The 24,664-nt window shown below is 41.0% G+C and overlaps 1 protein-coding gene across 1 annotated transcript in view; it reads left to right on the plus strand.

Annotated features, from left to right (window-relative positions):
• Window positions 1–24,185, plus strand: part of LOC144822305 (uncharacterized) — a 123,197-nt gene extending 99,012 nt beyond the window's left edge. The window contains exon 2 of the mRNA XM_078679652.1: window positions 21,920–24,185. Coding sequence (XP_078535778.1) covers window positions 22,847–24,025 — 1,179 coding nt within the window. The 5' untranslated portion in view covers window positions 21,920–22,846 and the 3' untranslated portion in view covers window positions 24,026–24,185. The remainder of the gene's footprint in view (window positions 1–21,919) is intronic.
• The last annotated feature ends 479 nt before the right edge of the window (window positions 24,186–24,664 follow it).

Raw genomic sequence — 24,664 nt, forward strand, 5'->3', positions numbered from 1 at the left:
TGTCTCGCACTTGCACATTTTTCCCATCACTGACTAATGTCCTTAACTTAAACCGGGGCAGGAGGTTTGAGTTAAAACATTAAGACAATGTGAGCATTAATCTCCATGAGAAATTCCCATATTCAATGCAAGCATCTTACACTGTATGCAAATCACTTTCAAAATGAGCTAATCTAAATAAGTGTATAAGTCAGCGTTGTCTTCAGTTTACTCTCCTATTTATAGATCTACGACATTGATACATTTCCAGACATAGCCCCTTTGCCTAGTTTCATAAGTCTAATGACATTTGGGAAGGGGTTCACAGTGTGTTTTAGCATTTTTTTTTTTTAAAAACGATTGTATTAATTTCTTTCTTTACAAAGAATCAACTCTATATGGTAGGATAACAGTTTCCAAATCAAGAACATTCTCTCCCCACAGAAAACGTACATACTATTGACCTTTGCAGAAGTCGTGGTTAGAATGGGAAATGTTATAAAAAACCTATAAGGTAAACCACAAAGTTTTTGGCAGCAATCTAAGTCTTGGCAAGGCCTATCGGATGTCAATTTTAATGCATGTGCAAGAGGTTTTATTCTTGCATGTAGCATAGCCAGTTTTTTTTATACTGATCCGAATGAGACATGTAAAGCAGGCAGTGCTGCCCCTCAAACATGATTCTTGCTGCACAAGTTGCCAACGCTGCATTCATTTTTATAAGCGCTTTATTGAACATAAAACACAATAATAAAATCATGTAACATAACTTTATCTTTACTCAAATAGAGAAAAAGGGCATTTCCCACTTGCCGACAAAAATACAAGCATCCAAAAAATTATACTTAAAAATACATACATGAAACAATATGTAACAAAAATTCCACTTCCATTCAACAATATTTCATAATATAATCAGGATTTTCTACGTTATCGGTATATATTCTTTAATATTGTAATTATTGTAATACCCCTTGATAAAGCGACAAGCTATGTTTTGCAGCATCTCATGGGCAGTTAGAGCTATCTATTAAGAAATAGCAGTGCTCCTCTTTTTTAGGTTAAGCCTGGGCAGAGTGTGCGCTGCTCTGCGAGCCATGCTGTATGGGAGTATGGAATAGTAGCAAAACAAATGAGGGGGAAGAGGGTCCCAGGGAAGAAGTTTAAAGACCTGCGAGGAGGAAGTCCCCTATATAATACAACTATAACACAGAAAGCTCCTTGGGTCTGTATCTAGTCGCAAAATGTCAGAGGATAAAAGATAGATGTCTCACAAAATCTCAATTATAGAGAAATCCCTTAAAGGACGAATACCCTCACACACCATAGGTGTCATGCTTCATCATATGGGTTTCTCCTCACAATGGGAAAACCTAGTCCCATTGTTGTATAGTGTTTTAGGACCCTAGTGTAATTTTCCCGTTTCATGCCCTTATATAGGTATAAAATACCCTATCCTTCTATAGGCATAGAAATCATAACTATATGAAGACATAGCTTAAGTAGTCCTAATACGGCTTGGCTAATTCCACTAGTTCCGAAAATCTTCAACGATTTCTTGGAAATACCCGCCTTCAGCAGTCAGGGACTTCCCCCTGCATGAATATTGATTTATCCAAGAACTCATGGAGTTTTCAAAGAACTAAGGGGTCCATAAGGATGGCGGGCGGACTTAGTCTGCCAGCCATCCTATCGGTCTTTGGGACCGCCCGCCATAAGGGCGGGGGTCCCGTGGGGGGTATTAGGATGCGCCCGCTACAGTGGCTGGCGCATCCTGCATTTTTAGCATTGTGGCGGGCTGTGCTCTCAGCACCGCCCGCCACAGTACTAAAAATGCATGTATGCATTTGCATACACAAAGCGGCAGGCACCGCATGGTGCCTGCCGCATTGTGTGAGCAAATGCTGGGGGGCACCGCAGGTACCCTCCATGTGCACACCCCACCTCGCCTTCACTTCGGGGGCCCTCAGGGGGCCCCGAAGTGAAGACCGCATGCCTTTCCGTGGCAGCATCGCCACCACGGAAAGGCTTTGTTTTACGCCTGTCCTAATATGGCTGGCGGTGTCTGATAGACACCGCCACCATATAAACCCTTTTCCGCCCCGGCCGCACGGCGACCGGTGCGGAAAAGTGGCGGACGGTGTTTCCGTCCGCCGCGGTCCCCCCCGCCATTGTAATATGGCGGGGGGAAATGGGTGGCTGGCGGGCATGGATGTGGGGCGGATCGCCACCGCCACCATGGCGGTGGCGATCCGCCCAACATCGTAATGGGTCCCAAAGTCTTTGATGACGTTATTATATCCAACCTTACGTCAAACTCGGCACCTTCAAGGTATAAATATGCCCACACTTGCACAAACAGACACACGGTAGTTTGGAGCAGTTCGACTATATACTTGCCCGACGCCCTGCTACAGCAAGTGCCGAAGGAAGCCGACCCTCCAGCAGACGCACTGAGAGAGACGCTGTCTTTTCTCTTGCCAAGAAATCCAGCTCCAGTGTTTCCAAGCTACCCTTGCGGGTTGTTGGGAAATCGCGTCCTGAGAGAGAGATACCAGACCTCCTACATTCTAAAACCAAGGTACGAAGCTGATTAGACCCTGAGAGAATTCTTGGATTAGATTCTTGGCAAACGAATACTGAAACTAAGCTACACCTCCCTTACTTCTTTCCTTGTACTAGACCTAGGTTAGGTACACCGGAGTAGGCGTATTTTAGAAGCACTAGGTGAGTACTTTTAGTCTTTATTTATTGTTGTATGTATTCTATGGCTTAGAAACCATATCATGTTTTTACAGTATTATTTTATAATACTCTTCGTACTGTATGCATTGTACTTTGCAACCAGTATTACGATTGTAGCAGTTCATTTCCTCTGCATGAGAAAGAAGACTGTTCAATAAATACCCTTTAATTGAAAACGCCCGTCTCTCTATTTCTCTGTACCTTTGGTGAAACGAAGCATGCACGATTGACTGAGTGAAATGACTATCTATTGTTTCCGCGACTCTAGAGATAGTTTTGTTATTCTTGGGAAACAAAGTTGTCATGTTTATGCAGTTATCAGAAACTAATCCCTTCTTGTGTATTCGAGAACGTTTCTAGTGATCTCTGAGCTAGCTGACACACACAATTAAATCTAGTATATTCGATAGAGACCTAGTCGACCTCAGTCCTACGTCTAATCTATAGGATATACTATTCTAATGCGCAGAGCCTATTGGGAATATAGGAACTACATTATATGGCGCCCAACGTTTGGTAAGGCGATAATTTAACGCTAGATACTAGAGTAACTCAGTTGTGCTTTTCACACAGACCCCTTTTTCCCGTAAAATACTCCAATAGACGTCTGGAGTGGGTTAAATGATATAATATCCGCCATAACTGAGTAGGACGAAAATCTTATGTATTAGTCTTTGGTTTGTTCAACGTTGAAGGATACAGTGTTTCAAAATATTGTGCACCTAATCTTTGTTTCCTTGAAACTTGCTCTGCAAACTTTCTGTCAACAAAATGACGGAGAGTGACGACGAAAGGGAGATAGCTACACTAGCAGATTAGGCAGTTCTAGACGACACAAATCTCCAACAAAATAACCCGGATGCTATACTCATCCCGGTAAATATAAGGAAAACAATTGCTATAAAACTTATAGAAAATGGAGTATCATCGAGAGGTGGTAAAGTAATATTTGTTATAGAGGCACATGAGTATCGGCAGACAGAGGTATTCTATTCATGGATTCTGTTTCCTGCAGCAAATTCAGTAACACACGAGTTCCACTACTACAAAGTAGAGGAACCTCCAGCGGAATACGTCCCTTTTTGAGGACGTTGAAATTCCACTTACTTACCAAGAGCATCAGCTCTGGTTTAATGGCGCCCTACAACATCAAAATCACATTACCAGGCTCGGTCCACTAGGTAGACCAGGAGCAACATGGCCAGTATTAGCCAGATATACACCACATCCTGACATTGAATGACAGGTCCAGAATTATTAGCTCAGCTAAAACAGCTAATTAAAATACATAGACAATTGGTACAATATGTCATGCGGACTTTAACAGTCCAACCTACTATAAGGATTCCGCAGCACACCCCTCATCAGGGGAACACAAACAAAATTACACCACAGACTATACAGTCATTCATTGGTAAATTACCCGCAAAATGGGAACAAATTCCATTCTGGTTAGCCCAAAAAATTACTCAGAGGCAGTATTCCCTGATAGTACACCTCATGAGAAACACAGAATTCTGACAATCTGTTTACCAATGGAGGTTGCACCACACGTAGAGGACTGTGACACTTGGGGTACAGTCTTTGCTTCAATCTACACAAAAACACATGGTGTTCCGTCCATGGTGGTGATACCAGACGTACTAAGACAGATTCAAAATGCATACGGGCCAGAACCGGCCTTAAATCTGGGTATGAAATTACTGAAAGATTTCAAACAGGTCTCGGCTATACTATTAGCTAACATTAAAGGTGGAGCAGCATCCATGGCGATCCACCAAAAACTAAAAGAAACAGATATTATTGAGCAACCATATGAACTTGCCAGAATTATTGAAAAATCCTATGAAGAACTAGGTAGAGATAGTTTGGGTGGGAAACCAGTAAAACCACATCTAACGGAAAATCTTGAAATTTTTTTATTAAAAATAATCTCACTACTCCTAAGAAGAAGTGGAAAAATACAAAACAGACACTTCCTAAAGAGAAGCGTTCCCAGTCCAGAGGAAGGTCTCCTCAACAGGAGCCCTCTGAAAAGAGATATAACCTTAGAAATAGGGATAATTTGAGAAAACCTGATAGATATCAAGATATTGATACACGTTTCTCTCGTACCTTTCAGACTTCCTCGCAGAAATCCGAAAGAAGAGGACGATCAGAACAAAAAGAAGAACGCGTGAAGTCCAAAGACGAACAGCACATTCCAAAAAATAAGAAAACTCAATTCACCAAAAAGAAGGTAGCAAGTCTAAAGATCAGATATGCTGAGGATCTTGAGGACACAACTCAAGAACGGGGAGTGGGCTCAGACAATGCTAGACAGCACAGCAGAGGTCACCATAGCTCGCAAGATCCTGAAGGATCATCTGAAGACAGTGGACTTGAATGAAGGCATTCAAGTTGAAACTGCCGACACCAGGGTTAGCGTACCTCATAAATTATATGAAGTAACACTCCGGATGGAGGGGAACATAACTAGGAAAATAAAGGCGCTCTTTTGGGAGAAGCTATCTTAGGGGTTATGACATTCTTCTAGCTGAACAAGACTGGCCACCTGAATTTGTCAGGGAGTGCCCACATGGCGAAGAAGTAATTATGCCAGCCTTCTCAAATCACATTCCAATTCATAAAAAAAAACACCTATGCCAGGAAATGGTCTGTAGCCCAGGCCCCAGCATTATACAAAAATCATGTAGGATATGATGAGGATTCCCCTCACCATAAAATCCAGTTGAAAACTCAACCAACAATGCAAAGGCAATATCCTGTAAAACAGGAAGCTAAAAAAACAAGTCAGGGAGACTTTAAATCAACTTGAATACCAAGGGGTGATTGAAACATGCACCTCATCCATGAACAATCCTTTGTTTCCTGTCTCCAAACCAGGCAATTCATATCGTCTAATTTTTGGACCACAGACATCTAAACTCTTGTTTCAAAACTTTTGCAGTACAAAATGCACATAGTGCTGCACTGATGAATAACATCGTGCGCAAATAATATAAAACGACCTTAGATATTTCAAATGGTTTCTTCTGTCAAAACATTGCACCAGAAAGCAGGTATTTGACCTCTTTCTCCATCATGGGGACACAGCGACAATTTTGCCATCTCCCCCAGGGATTCGAGGATAGTCCAGGTTTATTTTCAGCAAGACGTATGATGATGAGGCATTATCCTATGTCGATGACACCTATTTTACAGACGAGGATTTGGACGTACACTTGAAAAGAGTGAACACCATAATACTTGGGTTCGCTTCTGAAGGGTAAAAATTCAATTTTAAGAAATCGCGAATTGCCCACCTCAACGTCCTATTCTTATGATACGAGTTATCAAGTGAAGGCAAAAGCCTGGCAGCCAACTTTCTAGAGAAATGTGCGCTGCTTCAACCTCCAAAAACGCGGAAAAACCTAGAGTCAATTCTAGGTTTCCTGAATTTTGGAAGAACTTATGTTCTAAATTACTCAGAAAGGGTTAGACCTCTCTATGAACTAATAAAACCTGATTTCAAATCAACCAATTGGACTCAAGAACACACAGACATTTTTGCGTTCAGTGCAAACAGACATGTTAGCAAAAACACAGTTACAAACATGCGACAACGTGCGCAACCTTGTGATCCAAATCATCCCAGGGAGATGCGGATTCACATACCAGCCCCTTTTCGCGCATCCAAATAACTTGCTCCCAACTGAACCAGCTATAACTGCATCTCACTCACATGTTTCCCTAGACCCTGACTACTACCCAGTCACCCTCCAGGAAACCCAGGAGGCCCTAAAAGGTCTAGCGGCAGGTAAGGCCCCGGGATTGGATCATATACCGGGTGACCTGTTTCTGGCTGAGCAAAAGGTTTGGGTCTCATATCTCTGTCTCTACTTCAACGCCATCATTCGCGGTATGGAAATCCCCAAAACTTGGTTGGGGGCTGAGATTATCCCCATCCACAAAAAGGCTTCCCCTCTGGACCCGGTAAATTACCGCCCCATTAGTCTTATCGACGTCTTACAGAAACGTTTGGCCCGCATTTTACTATCAAGGTTGCAGTTCTGTATGGACGAACATCTCATCCTGACTCCCCTTCAAGCGGGCTTCCGTGCTAAAGTTTCCACCATAGACCAACTTTTTAGACTCCAGATGGTCTATTGGGAGATGGTTACTATGGGAGCGGGTACTCTGTATTTGATCTTTGTAGATCTTAGATCTGCATTTGACCTGGTCCAGAGGGAGAAGCTATGGGCGGGTTCTACTGGAAATGGGTGCCCCAGCTTACTTATGCCATCTCTTCAGACGGTTACACGAAGACACGTTTGCAAGTGTAAGGTTTGGGAGGGTAGGAGAGCTCTCGGCCGCTTTTCCGGTGATAAGGGGCGTGAGGCAGGGGTGCGTCTTAGCCCCCACGCTCTTTTCCCTCTTTTTAAATGGCCTGATTAAACATCTTTTGGGCACAAAGGATTTAGACTCCCCCTAGCCTGGCATCCCGAAAAATCCCAGTCCTAATGTTCGCTGATGATACCCTTTTATTATCAAAATCTTCCTCGGGTATCCATCGGACATTGGAGGCTTTTTGCTCCTTCTGTTGACTCCGAAATTTGGAGATTAACTTCTCCAAACAAAATTTATGTTTTTTAATTCCAAATCACCCAACTGTCCCCTCCCTCATATGGATGGCATTGCACTCGAAAGAGTTTCCACCTTCGATTACTTAGGGGTAACTCTGAACGATAAGATGGAATGGGGGACTGATCTAGCTAAGGCTAGCATGAAGTTGTCCCAATCTATTGGAGGTATCCTCAGGGTCCATAATGAGCGCTCGTCTAAAATTCTGGGACCACTGTTAGAAATGTACAAAGTACAGACAGAGGGGGTGCGCTCTATGGGGTTGAACTCTGGGACCATGCTAATGCTACGATGCTCTCCATTACGGAGAATAGTTTTATTAGGCGTCCCACAGAGAACTCCTCTGATTCCACTTCGGCTTGACCTGGGATTGGCCCCGCTACATGAAGTCATCCCTAATCGACCTCTATTTTATTGGAGGAGGCTTTGGGCAACACCCGAGCTCTCTAGCTACCGGGAGGAATTAACTTACCTTCTGACGCTGAGAGGTGTGGGAAAAATCCCTTGGTTTAAGCATGTAAAACACCTTTGCCAAGACCTGGGGAGGGGGGACTTGTGGTTACTCCGGAATCTTCCTCCCTCTCGATACCTAGGAAATTACTGGCTAAAGTGCTTAACCAATTCCATTTGGACCAGTTGGTAGTGAAACCATCCCTTGGTAGGCTCACAAGAAGTTTATTAGAAACAAAGGATGTGTACCTTTTTAGAAATTCTTGGATAACATCCAGCCCCCTCTGGCGAAGAAACTATACGTCCAATTTAGGCATGGTTACCTTAGATGATGATTGACAGAGTGTGAGCTTGGTGAACACGTATTTTTATAGTTTTTCACAAAGACTCGCTATTCTCTGCTCCGCGAGACGTGATAACAAACCAATCCTGTCCCCTGAAAAAACGATAAAAATACGTGTTCACCAAGCTCACACTCTGTCAATGCTTAGAAAAATCCCCAAGTCTTTGTGAACTGAAGGAGGTAAGACATGGTCAGAGTATTGTCATCATCTAAGTTAGCACAGGACCATCATTCAGGTTGTTTTGTGGAGTTCTTTTTTGAAACTGGTTCTTTTTGTAACAGGGAGAGTGTCGAGGACTCTTCTGTTTTGAGTGTGAGTATGGTAGCGGTTATCCGTTAGGTTGAGCACAAGAGGGGTGAGGTGAGGGGCCTTTTACTTTATTACACAATACTCATGAATACACACGACTTCCAGTAAAATCACTAAATAATGCCTTGCAACATTGTGAATCTTTTGATTTTCTTGAATTCATTGGTTTTTTCTGCATTTTAAATTACGTACATGTTCAGTTTACAGGCCCCTGAGGAAGAGCTTTTTCAAGCTCGAAATGCATTGGGCACCGAAAAAATTCTTCACTGAAGTTTACAAGAATACGATGTATTTTGAAATGTAGTAAACTCTGCAATTGTAATTTTGTGACATTGTAATTGTATGTTGGGCTTCAGCCCAGTTTAGAAATGTGGTAATACACTTTTTCATGAGAATTGAAAAATATATGTGGTAATCACAAGAAAAGTTTGTTTTTTGAATTCGTTAATTTTGAATAAATGCAAGTGGTTTTCTAGTATTAGAACCACCCCAGCAACAGTGCGCGGAGGTTAAGTGTTCTGTTCACTTAAGATAGGAGGTTACGATGCAGGCACGGTAGGGGCATACGTGCTACCCCCGCAGCACGCTTGGAAAATATAAAGGTTAAATCACGATAATCAACAGAAGTTTTTCAAAAAAAGCAGAGGAGTGCTTCTCCAATTTTTGAATTATTCAACACGTATTAAGCCTATACCCGGGGTGAGAACAGGCCGAAGAGACAGATCTGCACGTTCTGTTCTTCTGCCACCTGTACTCCCAGGCTAGAGCAAAATGGATCTTGCGGTTATGTAAGTCTAAGGGTTTTAGGGACTATAGAGAGGTGTTTAGATTGCTAAAATATGATTCTTCTGCTTTGGTTGTGTTAGCGACCTGTAGATACCTGTTTTCGATGTGGTGTACTAGAGGAGCCAAAATTAAATCGCATCTTGGCCTAATTGATTTTACACCCCCTTGAATTTACTTGGGATCTGTAACACACAATTACCCATATTATGTCTGTATTTAACCACCTGTTTTAATTTTTCAGGCTTACATATTTTTTTTATTTTTATATTGTATATAATGTTTTTAATGTTTTTAGTGTTGGCCAAACTGTAAATTTAACAATGTGTTCTGCTTTTATGGTTTTCAACCGACAATAACGCTTTTTGACTGACTGACTGACATACCTAACCTTTAACGAAGGTGAAAAGGTACCAATAGCTTACAAATCACACTTGTACACACAAGCCGAAATGAAATTCACTTCAACAGAAAAGATTCTGACAGCGGTTCAGACTGCTGTAGCAAAGGAGAGAGCCCTCGCACAGGGTAAGCGCATTAAAATCGTTACACCTGTACCTGCCTTAGAGGCAGTAACAAAGGCAAGCATTCCAAATGCAAAAGCTCTACATCCAAGATGGATACAATGGGTTAATTCTCTTGCTGCAATAGATGCTGAATATGTTTTTGACCACTATTTGAAAACACAAGAATTTCTACACTACGAACTAGAATGTCCTCTGCCGACTGAAAGTCTGCCTCTAGAACATTACAGCTGTATAATCTATACAGACGGATCAGCACAGCCCACAATTGGGGGTAAACAAGCCTATAGTGCTGCGTGCGCGATTGTTGAAGGTCGGTGGGGCGAAGGTAAATTTCGACCTATGGTCACTAAAACCCAATCACTCGGAGACTGTACAGCTCAGTGAGCTGAACTACAGGCTTTCAAGATGGCGCTTGAAAATACCGATCGCGAATTCCCCACACTCATAGTGTACGATTTGTATTACTGCGTTCAGTCTTACAATGAATATCTGCAGAACTGGGTTCAAAACGGTTTCAAAGATGCAAAAGGTGGCGCAATTAAGCATAAAATGATTTTGGAACAAGTAGTTCTTTTACAAAAAGAACTATAAAAGACTCACGTGATTCATACACTGAGTCATCAGCATGATGGCGTTCACGTTGCAGGGAATTCATTGGCTGATGAGGCAGCGTAGGCAGCTGTGCAAACGGCTTCCGTAGCTGCAATCACACGTTCAAAAATGAAAATAGGCAGGGAAATAATGCAAGCTGTCACCCCTTCAGTAAAAGACAGTGGTAAAACATTCCCAAAAGGCTTTCCAGTAAAGTACTCATATATAACTGATGCAAATAATGTTCCTTTTGCTCGAATCCCTGGAGTGGGGGATAGTGCAATCCCAAACATGGAACATAGGTTAGGACTAATCTTAGCAGCACATGAAAGACTAGCATCTGCACACGCAGGAGTTTCCGCCACAGTGTCATTAATAAAACAGAGATATGAGGAAACAAACTAGAAACTATGCTTTAGAATGTAAAATCTGGCAGAAAATGAAAGTTTCTACAGTGAAACGACCTGCACAGACGCCACTTCTAATTTCATATAAACCATTAGCATGTGTTTATCTGGACCACTGTGGTTCCTTACATAGGGATGGTAACTATAAATATATCATGGTCGCAGTGGATTCCTGCACAAGATTCATTTGGATGTGGCCCCAGTGCTCGGCTGACGCCAGAACTGTTATAAAAGATTTGCGAGTCTCTATCGGCACATACGCAATCGGCACGCTACCTTCTGACCAGGGTCCTGCGTTTAGCTCCAAAGCTTACAAAGAGGCCATGGCCAGCTTGGGCGTTGCATTGCGGTACTCAAGTCCATTCCATCCTGAGAAATGCGGTAGTGGAAAGAAATAACCGTGACATACAGCAATCTATAACAGCTAGGGTATTAGTCTCTGGTGATGGCTGGGTCAAACATCTAATAAGTGTCCAATGTAGTCTTAATAATCTGCCAAGAAATTCTCTGGGGGGAATCACTCCATATGAATTACTATTTGGTACTAGAATGCTCATCCAGGATCTTGATTGTCAAACTTCAGTGGTGGACCAAAAACCCTTTGATATCAAAGAACGTTTGGCTGTTTTACAGGACTTAAATGAAACAAGAAGAAGTCTGAGTAACACAACATAAAAGCCAACGACCACTGAAGAAAAGCCACCTGTCCCAGCAAGGCCTGTCTGGATTCCAAAGATTGGGGATCTAGTCAGGGAAAAGATCGTGGTGAAGAAGGAATTTGGGCCTTCTTACAGAAAACCAGTACCTGTCTTAGCAATCCTTGGAACAAGATCAGTGTTACTACCGCTGCTTGCTGGTAAAAGGGAGAACAGAACAGAATCCATCGACCTGATAAAACCACATCATGTGTCTGATAATAAGTAGTAGGCCCGGTGGCCTCCCGAGAAGTAGCAGACAACCAAATCTGGCTACTATCCAAGAACAAAGCCATGGAACTTGTACCTCTTGAGACCCAAATAACAGTTTGTCAAGAAACACCGGTCAACAATGATATAGCCTCTGACTATACTGATATGACAAAGGAAGAAACAGCTCCAGCGATCCCGAAAAAGCCAGATGCAATACCAACTATTGACAGAACTGCCTCTGGCTATTTTATCAACTTCGATAACTTTTCTGAGGATCCCAGTGAACGGGAAACAACGCCAGCAAAAATCTTTTTAAAGAGAAAATAACAGAACTTTTTCATCAACTCTAAAAACATATCTGGTTTCACCATGGGTTGAATTTTGGATTGGATTAGGTGTACTTTTTCTCCTACTACAGCTCATTCTTGTTTTAAGTTTGGGAAAAATGATAGATGGAAAATACTGTACAATGGACACAGCAAGTAAGAACATCAACTTGCTCCTGCAACCTTACGAACCTTACAAATCATCTCATCGTGAACGAAGAGACCTGTCATCAGTAAATATCACAGCCGTTCCTATACCTGGTGGTATAGCATGGAACACAACTGATTATGACATTGATGGCCCAGTGGAACTGTTGAAGATTCTACACCAATTTAAGGTTTCTTTAAGTGATTTTGTCTCAGCAAGCACTTTTTCTGATGATTGGGACTTTGAAACTGTTAATAACACGATGACAGATTTAGAAATGTCAGCTAAATTCACTAAACATGAATACCTAGAAGGTTCATCAAGTTATGAAGAAATGTATTGTTATAATCATTATGGTCACCATTATTTGCACAAATCTGTAAATCCTAGAAATATTTTTACTTATAATGAATGGGAACATTGTCCAACGCCGCCAAAGGGCAGCTCAAAAACATTTCATGAAAAGTTTCCATACTTCTCAGGTTTTAATGTCACAAATCCAGAAGCGTTTTATTTAAAAAATGTGAATAAGACAGGAATGAAAAACATGCTGACCAATACTAAACAATTTATTCAGGAAACTTTTATGCTCAGCTGTCTACATTAGGTTTTGACTTTTGGAAAGACAACATCGAGACAAAAACTGTTTGGGGCAAAAAAGACTGGCAGGTGTGAGGTTTAAAAGCCTTATTCAGAGTCTGCATTATCCCAGTACAAATTATTTTTTTTAATGACACTGTTCAACAAACATCATGTCTTAGTATAGCTAGGATAAAAGATTTAAACAAACCGTTCATACCTAAAGCCACACCTGACAGTAATTTAACTTCAGATGAGGAGGTAGATGTAAATTATATTTTACAACAGAACAGAACTAATCCTGATTGGAAAAAATGGTTAATCTGGCCCACAGACACGAATAACTGTCAAGATAGATTTGTGAACAAAACACAAGGGTTCAAAATGAACAGGCCCAACCCAAGATATTCCCAGAGACATCATCCAGGGATAGTCACGACATACAGTGTAGGAAAACTATGCCTTGAGTGGCTACAGAAATCCACACTTCCTGAAATTAAACACTTAACTTTACTTAAAGAAGGCGTTGACTTGCGAGACTTCTTACTAGGGCCTCGTAAACAACATCAAAAATGTTTCATATATACCAGTATATATTTTGCTTACAATGAAGCATGGAAAGTCACGCAAATGGAAACTGCAGAAAAAATACGAGAAATAGATCGTATTAATTTAGAGAAAGCTCTCTCTGTAGTGGACAATGGGTTAACAACTCTGTCCTCCAGAATTTATTCTTTGGACAGCATTGTATCATTTGCCATTGACATAATAGAGCAGGACTTGCTAATGTTACAACATGGCGAGTCTCAATTACGTTCTATAATGCTGCTAGGCTGGACATTACAAAATCTCCGTTCAGGCTACGTGCCATGGCGTCTAATCAACACCACGTCATTGTTTACTGTCTTTAACCTTACAGATAAACAAAACTCTTTGGCACAAAGAGGAGCAGACTATACGGTGCTGAGCATTGAAAAACTGGAAAGATTACCATTAACTGTTTCGTAGAATGGATAATACATGGCACCATCACAACACCAGTGACGATTTTCCAATTTCAGCATTGTCTACAGCATATACCAGCAGGCCTGTATGAAAGGTTGGGTAAAGGATACATTAAGTCAATCTGGAATTTACCATACACACACAAATGTTGGAGTGGGGGAAAGGAGGTTTTTCTTAGTACTAAAAATTGTAAAAACTCACTAAGCGGTACTCTTTTATGTGAAGGTATTAATTTACACGAAGCCTGTGAAGGTTCTTCAAATAACCTTTCGTGCCACATGCACGGTTCTCCTGCAGCAGTAATAGATCCAATTTTCAGGCAGCTTTCCAATGGCAGCTACGTTATGCTCAATGACCACAGCTGTTGTGGCATGGTGCCAGGAAAAGCCTATCTAGTTAGTGTGTCGGCCTGGGTCACTTGTTGTATGCAAGTATTGTATCCAAACAGCAAGACAGACAGGGAGTCGGCGTTTTGACCTTCACTGAATAGCTCTTCTATACGAATTGGTACTGAAAGCCATTCTTTTGTAAAAAACTGTGCCACTGACCTCGTCTAAAGAAACGTATGATCTGCAAGTTTGATGGACTTCTGCAGAGACACATGCATTATTATCAACCAACTGCCCAGAACATTTTGCAGAAATGTTAGGTCAAATCTTAAACATGTCTGATACCAGCGGTATTGCACATGTATTTAAGACAACTTTTTCGGGACTTTTACCACCCTTCGAGGCAGTCCTCGGCATTTTTCAAAATTTCGTGCACTCTGTGTTCGGCGGCCTGCCTCTCATTTTGGGACTCGTAGCAGGAATTCTATTTTTGTTTATTCTGCTCCGATATGGCAAGTCCAGTCACCAACAATACCCAGACTACCATGGAACAAGCTCTCCTTGCCATGCGGTATTGTGACAGGATTACTCTGATTCTTGGCTTGGCTTGTTTAAGAGATCTGAATACCACTTGGTTTCTTTCGGTCAGACCAATCTGGCAAGATTGCATCTTACCTGTTCTACGATGCCTGCTTTGTGGAGAAGAATGCGTGTTAGATGTTTGTCTAACACTACCATCGATTGCGCAGACGCATTACTGGGTCCGGTAACGGCTCATGTGTTGTGTTGCCCCCAACGGCTACCAATCCTGATGACGGTGTTCATTGAGATCTCACCAGCAAATCCACTGGAAGTGAGATACGAGGAACAACAGGCACACAGGTACCATCTGATATGAACATTGCTAACGCGGCAACTGCCGCTGGCGGCGGTGCTTCTCATCTGTGCACAATTGATCTGCTTGATGAAGTAGTTCCACTTTCACCTACTGTGGTAGATGATTTCTTTGCCAGCTTAGACAATTTGCTGTTCTCTCCTGACACCGAGAATAACTTTTAAAATCTGCACACAGCGTTCCATGAACTCTGAATTTGGCCTTCACTTTTCATAACACCCCTTCCAACAGCTTTGGAACTCTATTTTTCTACGGCTAATTTTGATTTTTCCAAAGAACTTGAAAAAATATACGTTTTTTTGGCACAACGTAATCTGCTTAAAGTAGAACTATTCTTAGAGAACAAGACATTCAAAACTTCCTAAAGACAGTATTTGACCTTGTCCTCTGAAAACAACAATAACAGTTTTATATATATTCTGCTATGGAATGGTCTCGACTTTTTTCTTCTGTAATCTTAGAGCCATTTCATAAATGTCATTACATGATTCGTTCAGTTAGCTTTGCCAACATCATAATTCATGTTAAATGACGCCTATTGCTTTTTAATGCGTACTATGCAAATGCTCATTTTTCGTGTGCAACCTTATGAAATGCATTTTGTGTATTGTGGGGTAGGATTGTGAACACATGCTTAAGTTATGTTTAAGATGGTTCTTGGACTGGAGACTGATAGAGACAGGCTATTGTTAGAGATCACAGTAGTCAACACTACAGCAATCTGCCTAGTCTTATGTTAAAAAGAGTGTTTATCCTTATATACCAGTTATATTACAAGACAAGTGATTATCCGTATATACCCGCTCCAGTTGGCACCAATCCGCCTTATTTCCCCTGTTTAAGATCATATTTTCTGGGAAACAGGTTGGAGCATTTACAATACTACTGCGTGCACTACATGCCAATAGGGTTAGAGCTCCCCTACACAGTTCTCGTCTTGAGAATGCCTGTTGGACACACTCATTTTTAATGGTTTTAGTTATCCACTCTTGGTCATTCAATCAAACTTGTTTGTGGGTCAGGCTCTATGTTAGAAGTGCTTGACTCTTAGATGTTCTAAATGTACACCGTTTTCTCTCCCTTTTTCCTTTATATTTTGCAGAGCGGTGCCCTCTTTCCTGAGCTGTTGCCAGGTCGAGGTATGGCTGCGTACCCCAACATTTTGGGTAAGCGTTGTAACCATATTGCACTACAAGGCACTAAGAGGCAAGAAAGGATAAATTACAGATTCTTTCTTAGTTCGCATGATGTCATGTAGATAACTGTTCAACACATGAGTTTGACTTGTGGTTTTCTCTGTATGTCTCACGTCTGCAGGTGCATCCAGTCAAATCCGACCACAATTATTGGGATTACTGGTTTGGTATTACTATCTTACTTTTTCTGTTTTCACTTACATACAGCAGCAGTTTCTTAACTTTTTGGTCCTGATGAAAGCCTAGATACAGTTTGGGATCAATTAGGCTGAAACATGTCGACCTTATAATATCGGGCAGTTTAAATTCATACTGCTCACTGCACTGTTTTTAACTCTACCAATGTGAGCAAGTTAATAAAGAATCATTTTTGCCCCCACAAGGTAGTTTTATTTCATTACTTATTTGGAGCACCTCACACTAGCGCTGCGTCCTCACTGCACCACCATACATCTATGGGGTTTCAGCATCCTTGCAAGAATAAAAACATCCTTAAACATCCCTGAGCTCCACCTCACATTGAGGAGGTGTAGCCCTCAATGGGACTAGGTTTTCTCATGGAAGGAGAAATCCATATGATGAAGCATGACACCTATGGTGTGTGAGGGTATTCGTCATTTAAGGGATTTCTGCTTAATGGAGATTTTGAGAGACATCTATCTGTTATCCTCTGACATTTTACATCTAGATACAGACCTGAGGAGCTTTCTGTGTTATAGTATGGAATAGTAGCCCCGAACACCTCTGCCCATATTGTTCATTGGCTTGTGTCATTGTCCTTCGTAAAGGCTGGCTTCTGATTCTTTAACGGGCTTTATAGTCCCTCCTTAGTACCGCCTTGTCTTCATTTGTTATCTCCCATGAGGACTGGCCCTTTTACTTCGGTTGTTACACAGTGAGTCTTGTTTAATCTGTAAGCACAATTTTCTTTAAATAGTTTCTCCGACTGCAGACACAACATGCTTTCCAGCGTAGCATGCGCACTCTCACTTTCTAAACAGCCCGGGACAATGGCGGCCGCTTCTTTGAATAGGTCTCGCATTTACAAGAGGTTGAGCTATTGGCATTGTATATGACAATGCTTTTTATTTGTGTTAATTATCAAAACCTATAAATAATAGCCATTTACAATGCCAATAGCTTAAACTCTTGCAAATGCGAGACCTATTGCATTGCAAATGCTTGTTTAAATTGCAGTGTAGGCAAAGGCTACAGGCTTATGTGGTGACTCAGTGGTGCAGGGCACCAACCAAACGCCCCTATAATGAGCTGTCGCTGCATGTTTCCACTCTGTACCCTTCGTCTAACCGCTCATTTGTACATAGGAGGCTGCTGAGGAGCCAAGTATTGGAGAAGAGATTAGTACTGTGCTAGTCTGGTGGGGGACATCAAAGAGTACATGAAGTCACTTCCACAATATTAGCTGTTCACACAAAGCTACTAAAAACGCAGTGGGAGCTGTGTTTGTCAAATAAAGACACAATCCCCAGCACACGCAAAATTACAATTCAAATATACAATCCAAACATAATTAACTTCCAGCGGCAATGAAACACTTGTAGGCTAAGGAATCAGTGCAACAAAAAGAAATAAAGAGAAAAAAAACAATAAAAGAAGATACCTTGATGGTCGACACTGGCATTTAATTATTTTTGGATTGTAATGTTGCGTGTGCTGGGGATTGTGTTTCTGTTGTTCAGCTGGCCGAGGCCACATTATAGGGAGAAGGGTGGTTCTCTCTACCCTTAAGGGAGAGGTGTGGCGCCGCGGCCAGGGCGACTGACGCTGGAATCTGGGGACCACGGTTCGATCCCCGGCTCCGGCGGCAGGTTAGCCCAGCACCATGTGACTCTGGGCAATAGCTCGCTTAATCTTCCCGACGGCCCCCAGCGCCTAGAGACCCTAACAGGTGATTGTGCGCTTTACAAATGTGGACTTTTACCCTTCAGCACCGCATTCAAGGTAAAGTCAGAGCCTACCAGCTTCTGAATTTCCCACAGGGGCACCATTACCCCATATTAAGTACCACCCACCCGTTACTAAATGTGTATGTCAAATAACTATGAAACTACAAATCGAGCTGTGTATACCAATTGTAAACAAAACCTGCAGGCAGGTGTTTGCCCATTGATTAATTTGGAAATTTGCTAATTACTTACTTGTAATTGTCATTACAACAATAACCCTTCTTCATCCCAGTCCTTGCACTATTTAAGGTGAACCACCTCCCTACAAGCACCTCGTGCCTAAGTTGTACCAAACAAAAATCTCTTGCTCCTATTTCTGTCCCCCCTCAGGTCACTCCCCACCCGGAGATATATAAAGGGGAGGCACGCCCATGCAATATAAAGTCTAAGATGTTGGAAGGGTTGAGGAGGTAATGCTGCGTAGGGCCTTGGTTGTGTTTATGGTTAAATTATGGCGAAGACTGTATAGAGAAATATAAAAATGCAGTTCAGGCGATTCCAGCAAATAACAAAACATTCAGCACCAGCTGCGGCCACCAATTAACTTGAAAATTGCAGAGTGGGCTGTGTGCAACAATTAACTTGACATTGCAGTACTGCGCTTTCCAATTAAAATGCAAATGAGCAATGGAGTTTTTTTTTTAAATGAAGTATTGATTCTGAAACGTGTTTAGTGCAATTGCAGTTACATATGCAATATAGTTCAATATATTAGTTTGTGAGGAAGATAACAGAATGCAGGTACTAGATATTTAAGGTCTATTTATAAGTGTCCTGTTGGCTTAGGGAATACCACACATGGTAAATACTCATATGCAGAGTACAGTATTGACTCGGTGTGGTATTATCACATCAGTCTTAGTAACACCGTAATACCACAATGTTTTCCCCCCATGATGAGGTGTTAAACTAAACATGGTGCTGTTTTTTCCAGCATAAACCCTGCCAAGATTTATTTGGTGAAAGTCATGAAGGGAAAAACCTGTGGGATGCGAGAATAAATGCACTATTTGCAATACTGATAAGGGAGCAAACCTCTGTTGGTGGGCAAACTGGGATCTACAAGGTGCTCGGTGGGCCTCATAATGAGTGCCTTCTTAAATCCCCTTTTAGCTCTGCTACTCCCCACCCATAGGGGTGAAGTTATCAGATAAGTATGAGTGGGACCCTTAAGTTTCCTGCAAAAGTGAGAATTGCTATGAGAATTGGTAAGTCCACTTCCAGTCCCCACAGTGATTCCTCTTACCTCATTTGGAGACTTATTGCACGAGAGGCAGTGGCGACCAGAGTTTCTGACTTTGGCTTTCTTTGAAGGTTTGGGTTGTATCTCTTTGGAGGGGCATGTCTACGAAATGTAAGTTGTAAAGAATTTAGTAATATTGAATGCGGAATTTGCGGCATGACACCAATGATGAATTTGAATTGGTTGGTAAAGTGAAATGGGATTCGCCGATGAACGGTTTGAGAAACGCTGGTATCGGGGCTCAGCCACGATCATGTAAATACAGAGGTAGTAGATGTGTTTAGACTGGTATATCTTGTCATGTCCTAGGTCCAGGTATATGTGCTTCACTTACTGGCTAATGCCACTGAATGAGCGTGGTCAGCCATTGATTGCACTTGCCAAGAGTACCGCCAGGCCTTTCTAAAGATGGTGTATCTGCTCCTCTGAGCTGATACACATTTTAGAGGCTGGTACACCGCATTCCATGAATTTAGGACAACTGCCTTATCTACCCAACAGAAAAAAGGGACATGACTGGTAAGATAACTGGAGAAGGACATGCCTCTGCCTTTGCATCCTTCTTGGATACTTCAGCGTTTGGTCTGTTTGCACAATAATGTGCAGGGAGATGAGTATACTGTGTTAATTTTCTGTTTACAGGATTAAGAAGACAAGGAAAATTTAATTGAGGCATGGACTGGTGTAGTGGTACATATACTTTACCCACTGCCCCCCACCCATGTGGCTACCATATTGTACTGCATTGTAAATTCACAATAAAAGTCTGGAGCACAAATCAAGTTTCAGTAAGTCAAATCAAAATCTAATTTGATGACCAAATAAACTGATTTATCGTCAAAATTAATATAGTCATAAGATCTGCCAAATATAGTTCTCATAGTCTGTATATTACACAAAGGCATTCAATAGGGCACATACATAGATTATACATGTGTAATGATACAGTAGACAGATAAAGAATGGATCTATTTCTAATGCAAGTAACAATAACAACATGTAGTCATGAGCATAATTATCCCGGTATGTTCAATACAGACAACACATGTTTTGTCTTGAATAAGACTTCCTAGGGGCTATAACGAAAGATATAAAAGTTTGCAAACATATACTAAGTCAATTGTAGAAAATGCATAATATTCCTGCCAGAGAAAAAATAGATATTGAGTTGTATTGTACATCAAGTATCACTCGAATCTGTGTTCAAGAGACCAAACCATTGTGCGAAAAGATAATTCATAGTTTTAAAAATCATGCAGTGGAAATGTGAGAATCATGCAGAGGAAACGTGAGAATGTAAAGTCACTTTGCATGGCATAGATTGGCTTAAAAAATATGGAGCTATGCTAAGCAGCGCGAACCGCTGCGTTGCATTACTCTGCGCAAGGTAATCGTTCCAGGGGCACTGTGTAGGTTTTCTCATGCAACTCCCATGGTATTTGACGCATTCCCAGATTTACCAAACCTGGTAAACCTGGGAATTCACCAAAAAGATACAGTTGCCCCACGTGGTATAACGAGCAGGAATATCTTTTATTTCACAACATGTTTTCCTCTTTCTATGAGTGCTGCATTGTGCAAAGAAAAAGCCTATCAGAATTGGGTTTTTTCTTTGCAGGATGGTGCCCCTTCCTGCACAAAAACAATCCTGAATACAACACAGCCATCCTTGCACCATGGTGCAAAGGTGCCTGCATTGGCACTAGGCTGCCAAAATGGCGCCAGTGCATGGGGAAAGGACATGAATGCACCATATTGGATAAGAATGCGCTTTCCTGCCCTTTCCCTGTGACGCAGGGCAGCGCAGCAAGGTAACATGCTTTGCTGCACTGTGCCACAAGGGTCATAAATATGGCCCTGAGTTTCTTGGTAAATAGGAGGCCATCGAGTTATTTGGTTTGTGCTCTATTTTGTGCCATTTGCAGGACCTTATTAGAATACCTTTTTTCTCTGAACCTACTGATTATGTTCATCTCTTCTGTCTTATACAGATCATCTATGGAACAGTTCCTCCTGGCCCGGAGCAATACGCAATAGGGTATGCTCCGTTTCAGTCCAACTGGGTAGTGCCCCCTGTTGCCCACTATATTTTTCCTAAACAGTTTGGAGTCAATTGTCAATTCACAACTATTGGGAGAAAATCCATATATTCTATAAATGCACTGATTATCTTTTGGGTAAAACTGAGGTTCAGTACATTGATCTGTAACCTTCATATGAATTCCTCAGCATCCCTACTGTTGCCATCCCATTAAAAAAAATCATCTCTATACCTCACCCACAAGATAAAATGGGAGTTATACCGGTCATATCTTTCCACCCAGACCACCTGCTTCTCGTACCAGCCCAAGAACAAATTACAAAGCTGGGGGCGAGGCGAGGCGGGTTACCATTGGGGTCCCATATATCTGGCAATAGTAGGTGTTGTGAAAAATGAAAAATTTCTGTTCAAGACCGTAACTCATCATCTGCCTTAACATGTATGTATGTATATATATATATATATATATAAGATAACTATATGTGCAGGGAGATGAGTATACTGTGTTAATTTTGTGTTTTCAGGATTACGAAGACAAGGACCATAATGCGGCCAACATGATGAGAGACCTAAAAACCTTCGAGAGAAGATGCAGACTGCCAGACTGCCAAGCTACCTTTCAGATCCATTTAAGAAGTTCCGCCATCCCAAATCATGGACTCCTCAATGTGATAGAAATCCTGTTCTTGATACATACATTTTATCCATCAACAAACACATCAAGGAATCAACACTTAAAAGGATTTTTGATAACATTAGCAAAGAAGAAAGAAAGCTCTCCACCTCCTTCAACAGAGAATGGATGTCATTATAAAACCGGCACACAAAGGTGGTGCAGTGGTTGCCATGAAAGTAAGTGATTATATTGAGGAAGGAATGAGACAACTAATGGATACCAACACTTACAAACCTTTAGAAACTGATCCCACTGAAGATTTGAACAAAGAAATTAAAAACATGGTTGTAAGGTACAGGTGCTTAAACCTCATTGATGAAACAACAGCAGATATACTTGTTCATCCCCAACCAAGACCTGGGAGATTCTATTTGCTTCCCAAAATTCACAAAATGAACAATCCTGGCCGTCCCATCATCTCTGGCAATGACACCGCCACTGAGAGACTATCTTTATTTGTTGACCTGCACCTCCAGCCCATTGTACAGGAACTTCCATCATTTGTTAAAGATACCAGTCACTTCCTTCAGATTATTGAAAAATTAAACCAAACCTATACATTTGATGATGATACTCTTCTGGCTACATTTGATGTTACATCATTATACACCAATATACCACATGAGGATGGGCTTATGGCATTATCTGAAGCTCTTAGTAAAAGAACTGTGAAAAAACATCAACAAATGTGCTAACCAACTTTGCTAGAGTTATCCTTAAATCCAACAATTTTACATTCAATGGTAAACACTATCTGCAGATACAAGGTACTTCCATGGGTACTCGGATGGCTCCATCCTATGCAAATATCTTCATGGGCAAACTAAAAAACAGTATACTTGCTACTTTTAGCATCAAACCACTCGTATGGCTACAATACATTGATGACATATTTATTATATGGAATGCAGGAAGTAGAACATTGGAACAATTTACAGCTAATATCAACAATATCCATCCTACCATCAAATTTACCAGCAGCAATACCAAACAGAAGCATCATCTCCCTTTTCTGGATGTGCTAGTCACCATTCATGAACACAAAATTACAACTCATCTGTACCACAAGCCTACAGATGCTCATTTGTATCTAAACTGGGCTTCATGTCACCCTCATCACACTAAACTGAGCATCATCTACAGCCAAGCACTCAGAATAAGACGCATCTTCAGCAATGAGGAAACCTGTAAAGACCATCTACAGGAGCTTGCTACATTATTTAGAAGGCGAGGCTATCCTCTGCATATCGTACAGCAACAAATTGACAAGTCTTTGCAGTTACCCAGAGAAGCACTTATTTGGAATACCAACGCCAGAAACAAAAGTGACAGAACTCCATTTATAGTTGACTATCATCCATCAGCTCCCAACTACAGAAATACACTGCAAAAAACATTTCCCTTACTGTCCACTTGTGAAAAATTGCAAAAGGTTTTTCCAAAACTGCCAGTCATTGCTTTCCGCAGAACTCCAAATTTACGATCTCTTATTGTGAGAGCTGAACTCAAGCAAGCTGTAACAAATGCAGGAGTTCATTGCTGTGACTCTAAAAGGTGCATCACGTGTGAATACCTTTTACAAACATCATCAGTTACTAGTTATGTAACCAGAAGGACCTATGCAATAAGGCAGCATCTTACATGTCGCTCAACATGCATTATTTATGTGATTCAGTGCCAACGGCAAAGCTGTAAAAAACAATATGTAGGCCAAACAGTGAATGACCTCCGCACACGATTCAGGAACCACAAATCAGCAATAATTAATAAGAAAATTGACCAGCCTGTAGCCAATCATTTTAACCTTGTGGATCATTCACTATCAGATTTGAAGATTTTCTCAGTGGAACATGTCTCAAAGGAAGAACCACTGGACTCCAGGGAAAACTTCTGGATGTACCGTTTAAAATCATTGCATCCAGATGGACTGAACATTACTGACGGTACAATCTGATTACTGCATATCTCAAGAACTCTCAGGACTGCATTGATTCCACATTCCAAATGTAATCTTCACTCATGATACTTTTTGAAAATTCAGCTGTGTCATCTGTGCAGCCACTGAGCTTACCATCTTGAAACTACCTGAGGAAGGCGGAAGCTGAAACGTTGTAGTGGAAATATATTTTTGTTCTTTGGTGAATCTATCTGTTTGAGTCACTTCTTTCTTGGATATTTTATTTCTTTGTGACTCATTGTATCCTTATATATATATGTATGTGTATATATATATATATATATATATATATATATATATATATATATATATATATATATATATATGTATGTGTATATATATATATGTATGTGTATATGTATGTGTATATATATATATATATATATATATATATATATATATATATATATTCACAGAAAAAACCATAGGTTATGGACCATATATAGTTAGGAATTAGCATTTACAAAACCTTGAAAATTCACTGAAAAAACCATAGGTTATAGACCATATATAGTTAGGAATTAGCATTTACAAAACCTTGAAAATTCACTGAAAAAACCATAGGTTATAGACCATATATAGTTAGGAATTAGCATTTAAAAAACCTTATTTTACTCACACAAAACCATTGAAATT

Source organism: Lissotriton helveticus, chromosome 3_1, assembly GCF_964261635.1.
Source record: "Lissotriton helveticus chromosome 3_1, aLisHel1.1, whole genome shotgun sequence".
In the NCBI taxonomy this organism is placed as follows: Eukaryota; Metazoa; Chordata; class Amphibia; order Caudata; family Salamandridae; genus Lissotriton; species Lissotriton helveticus.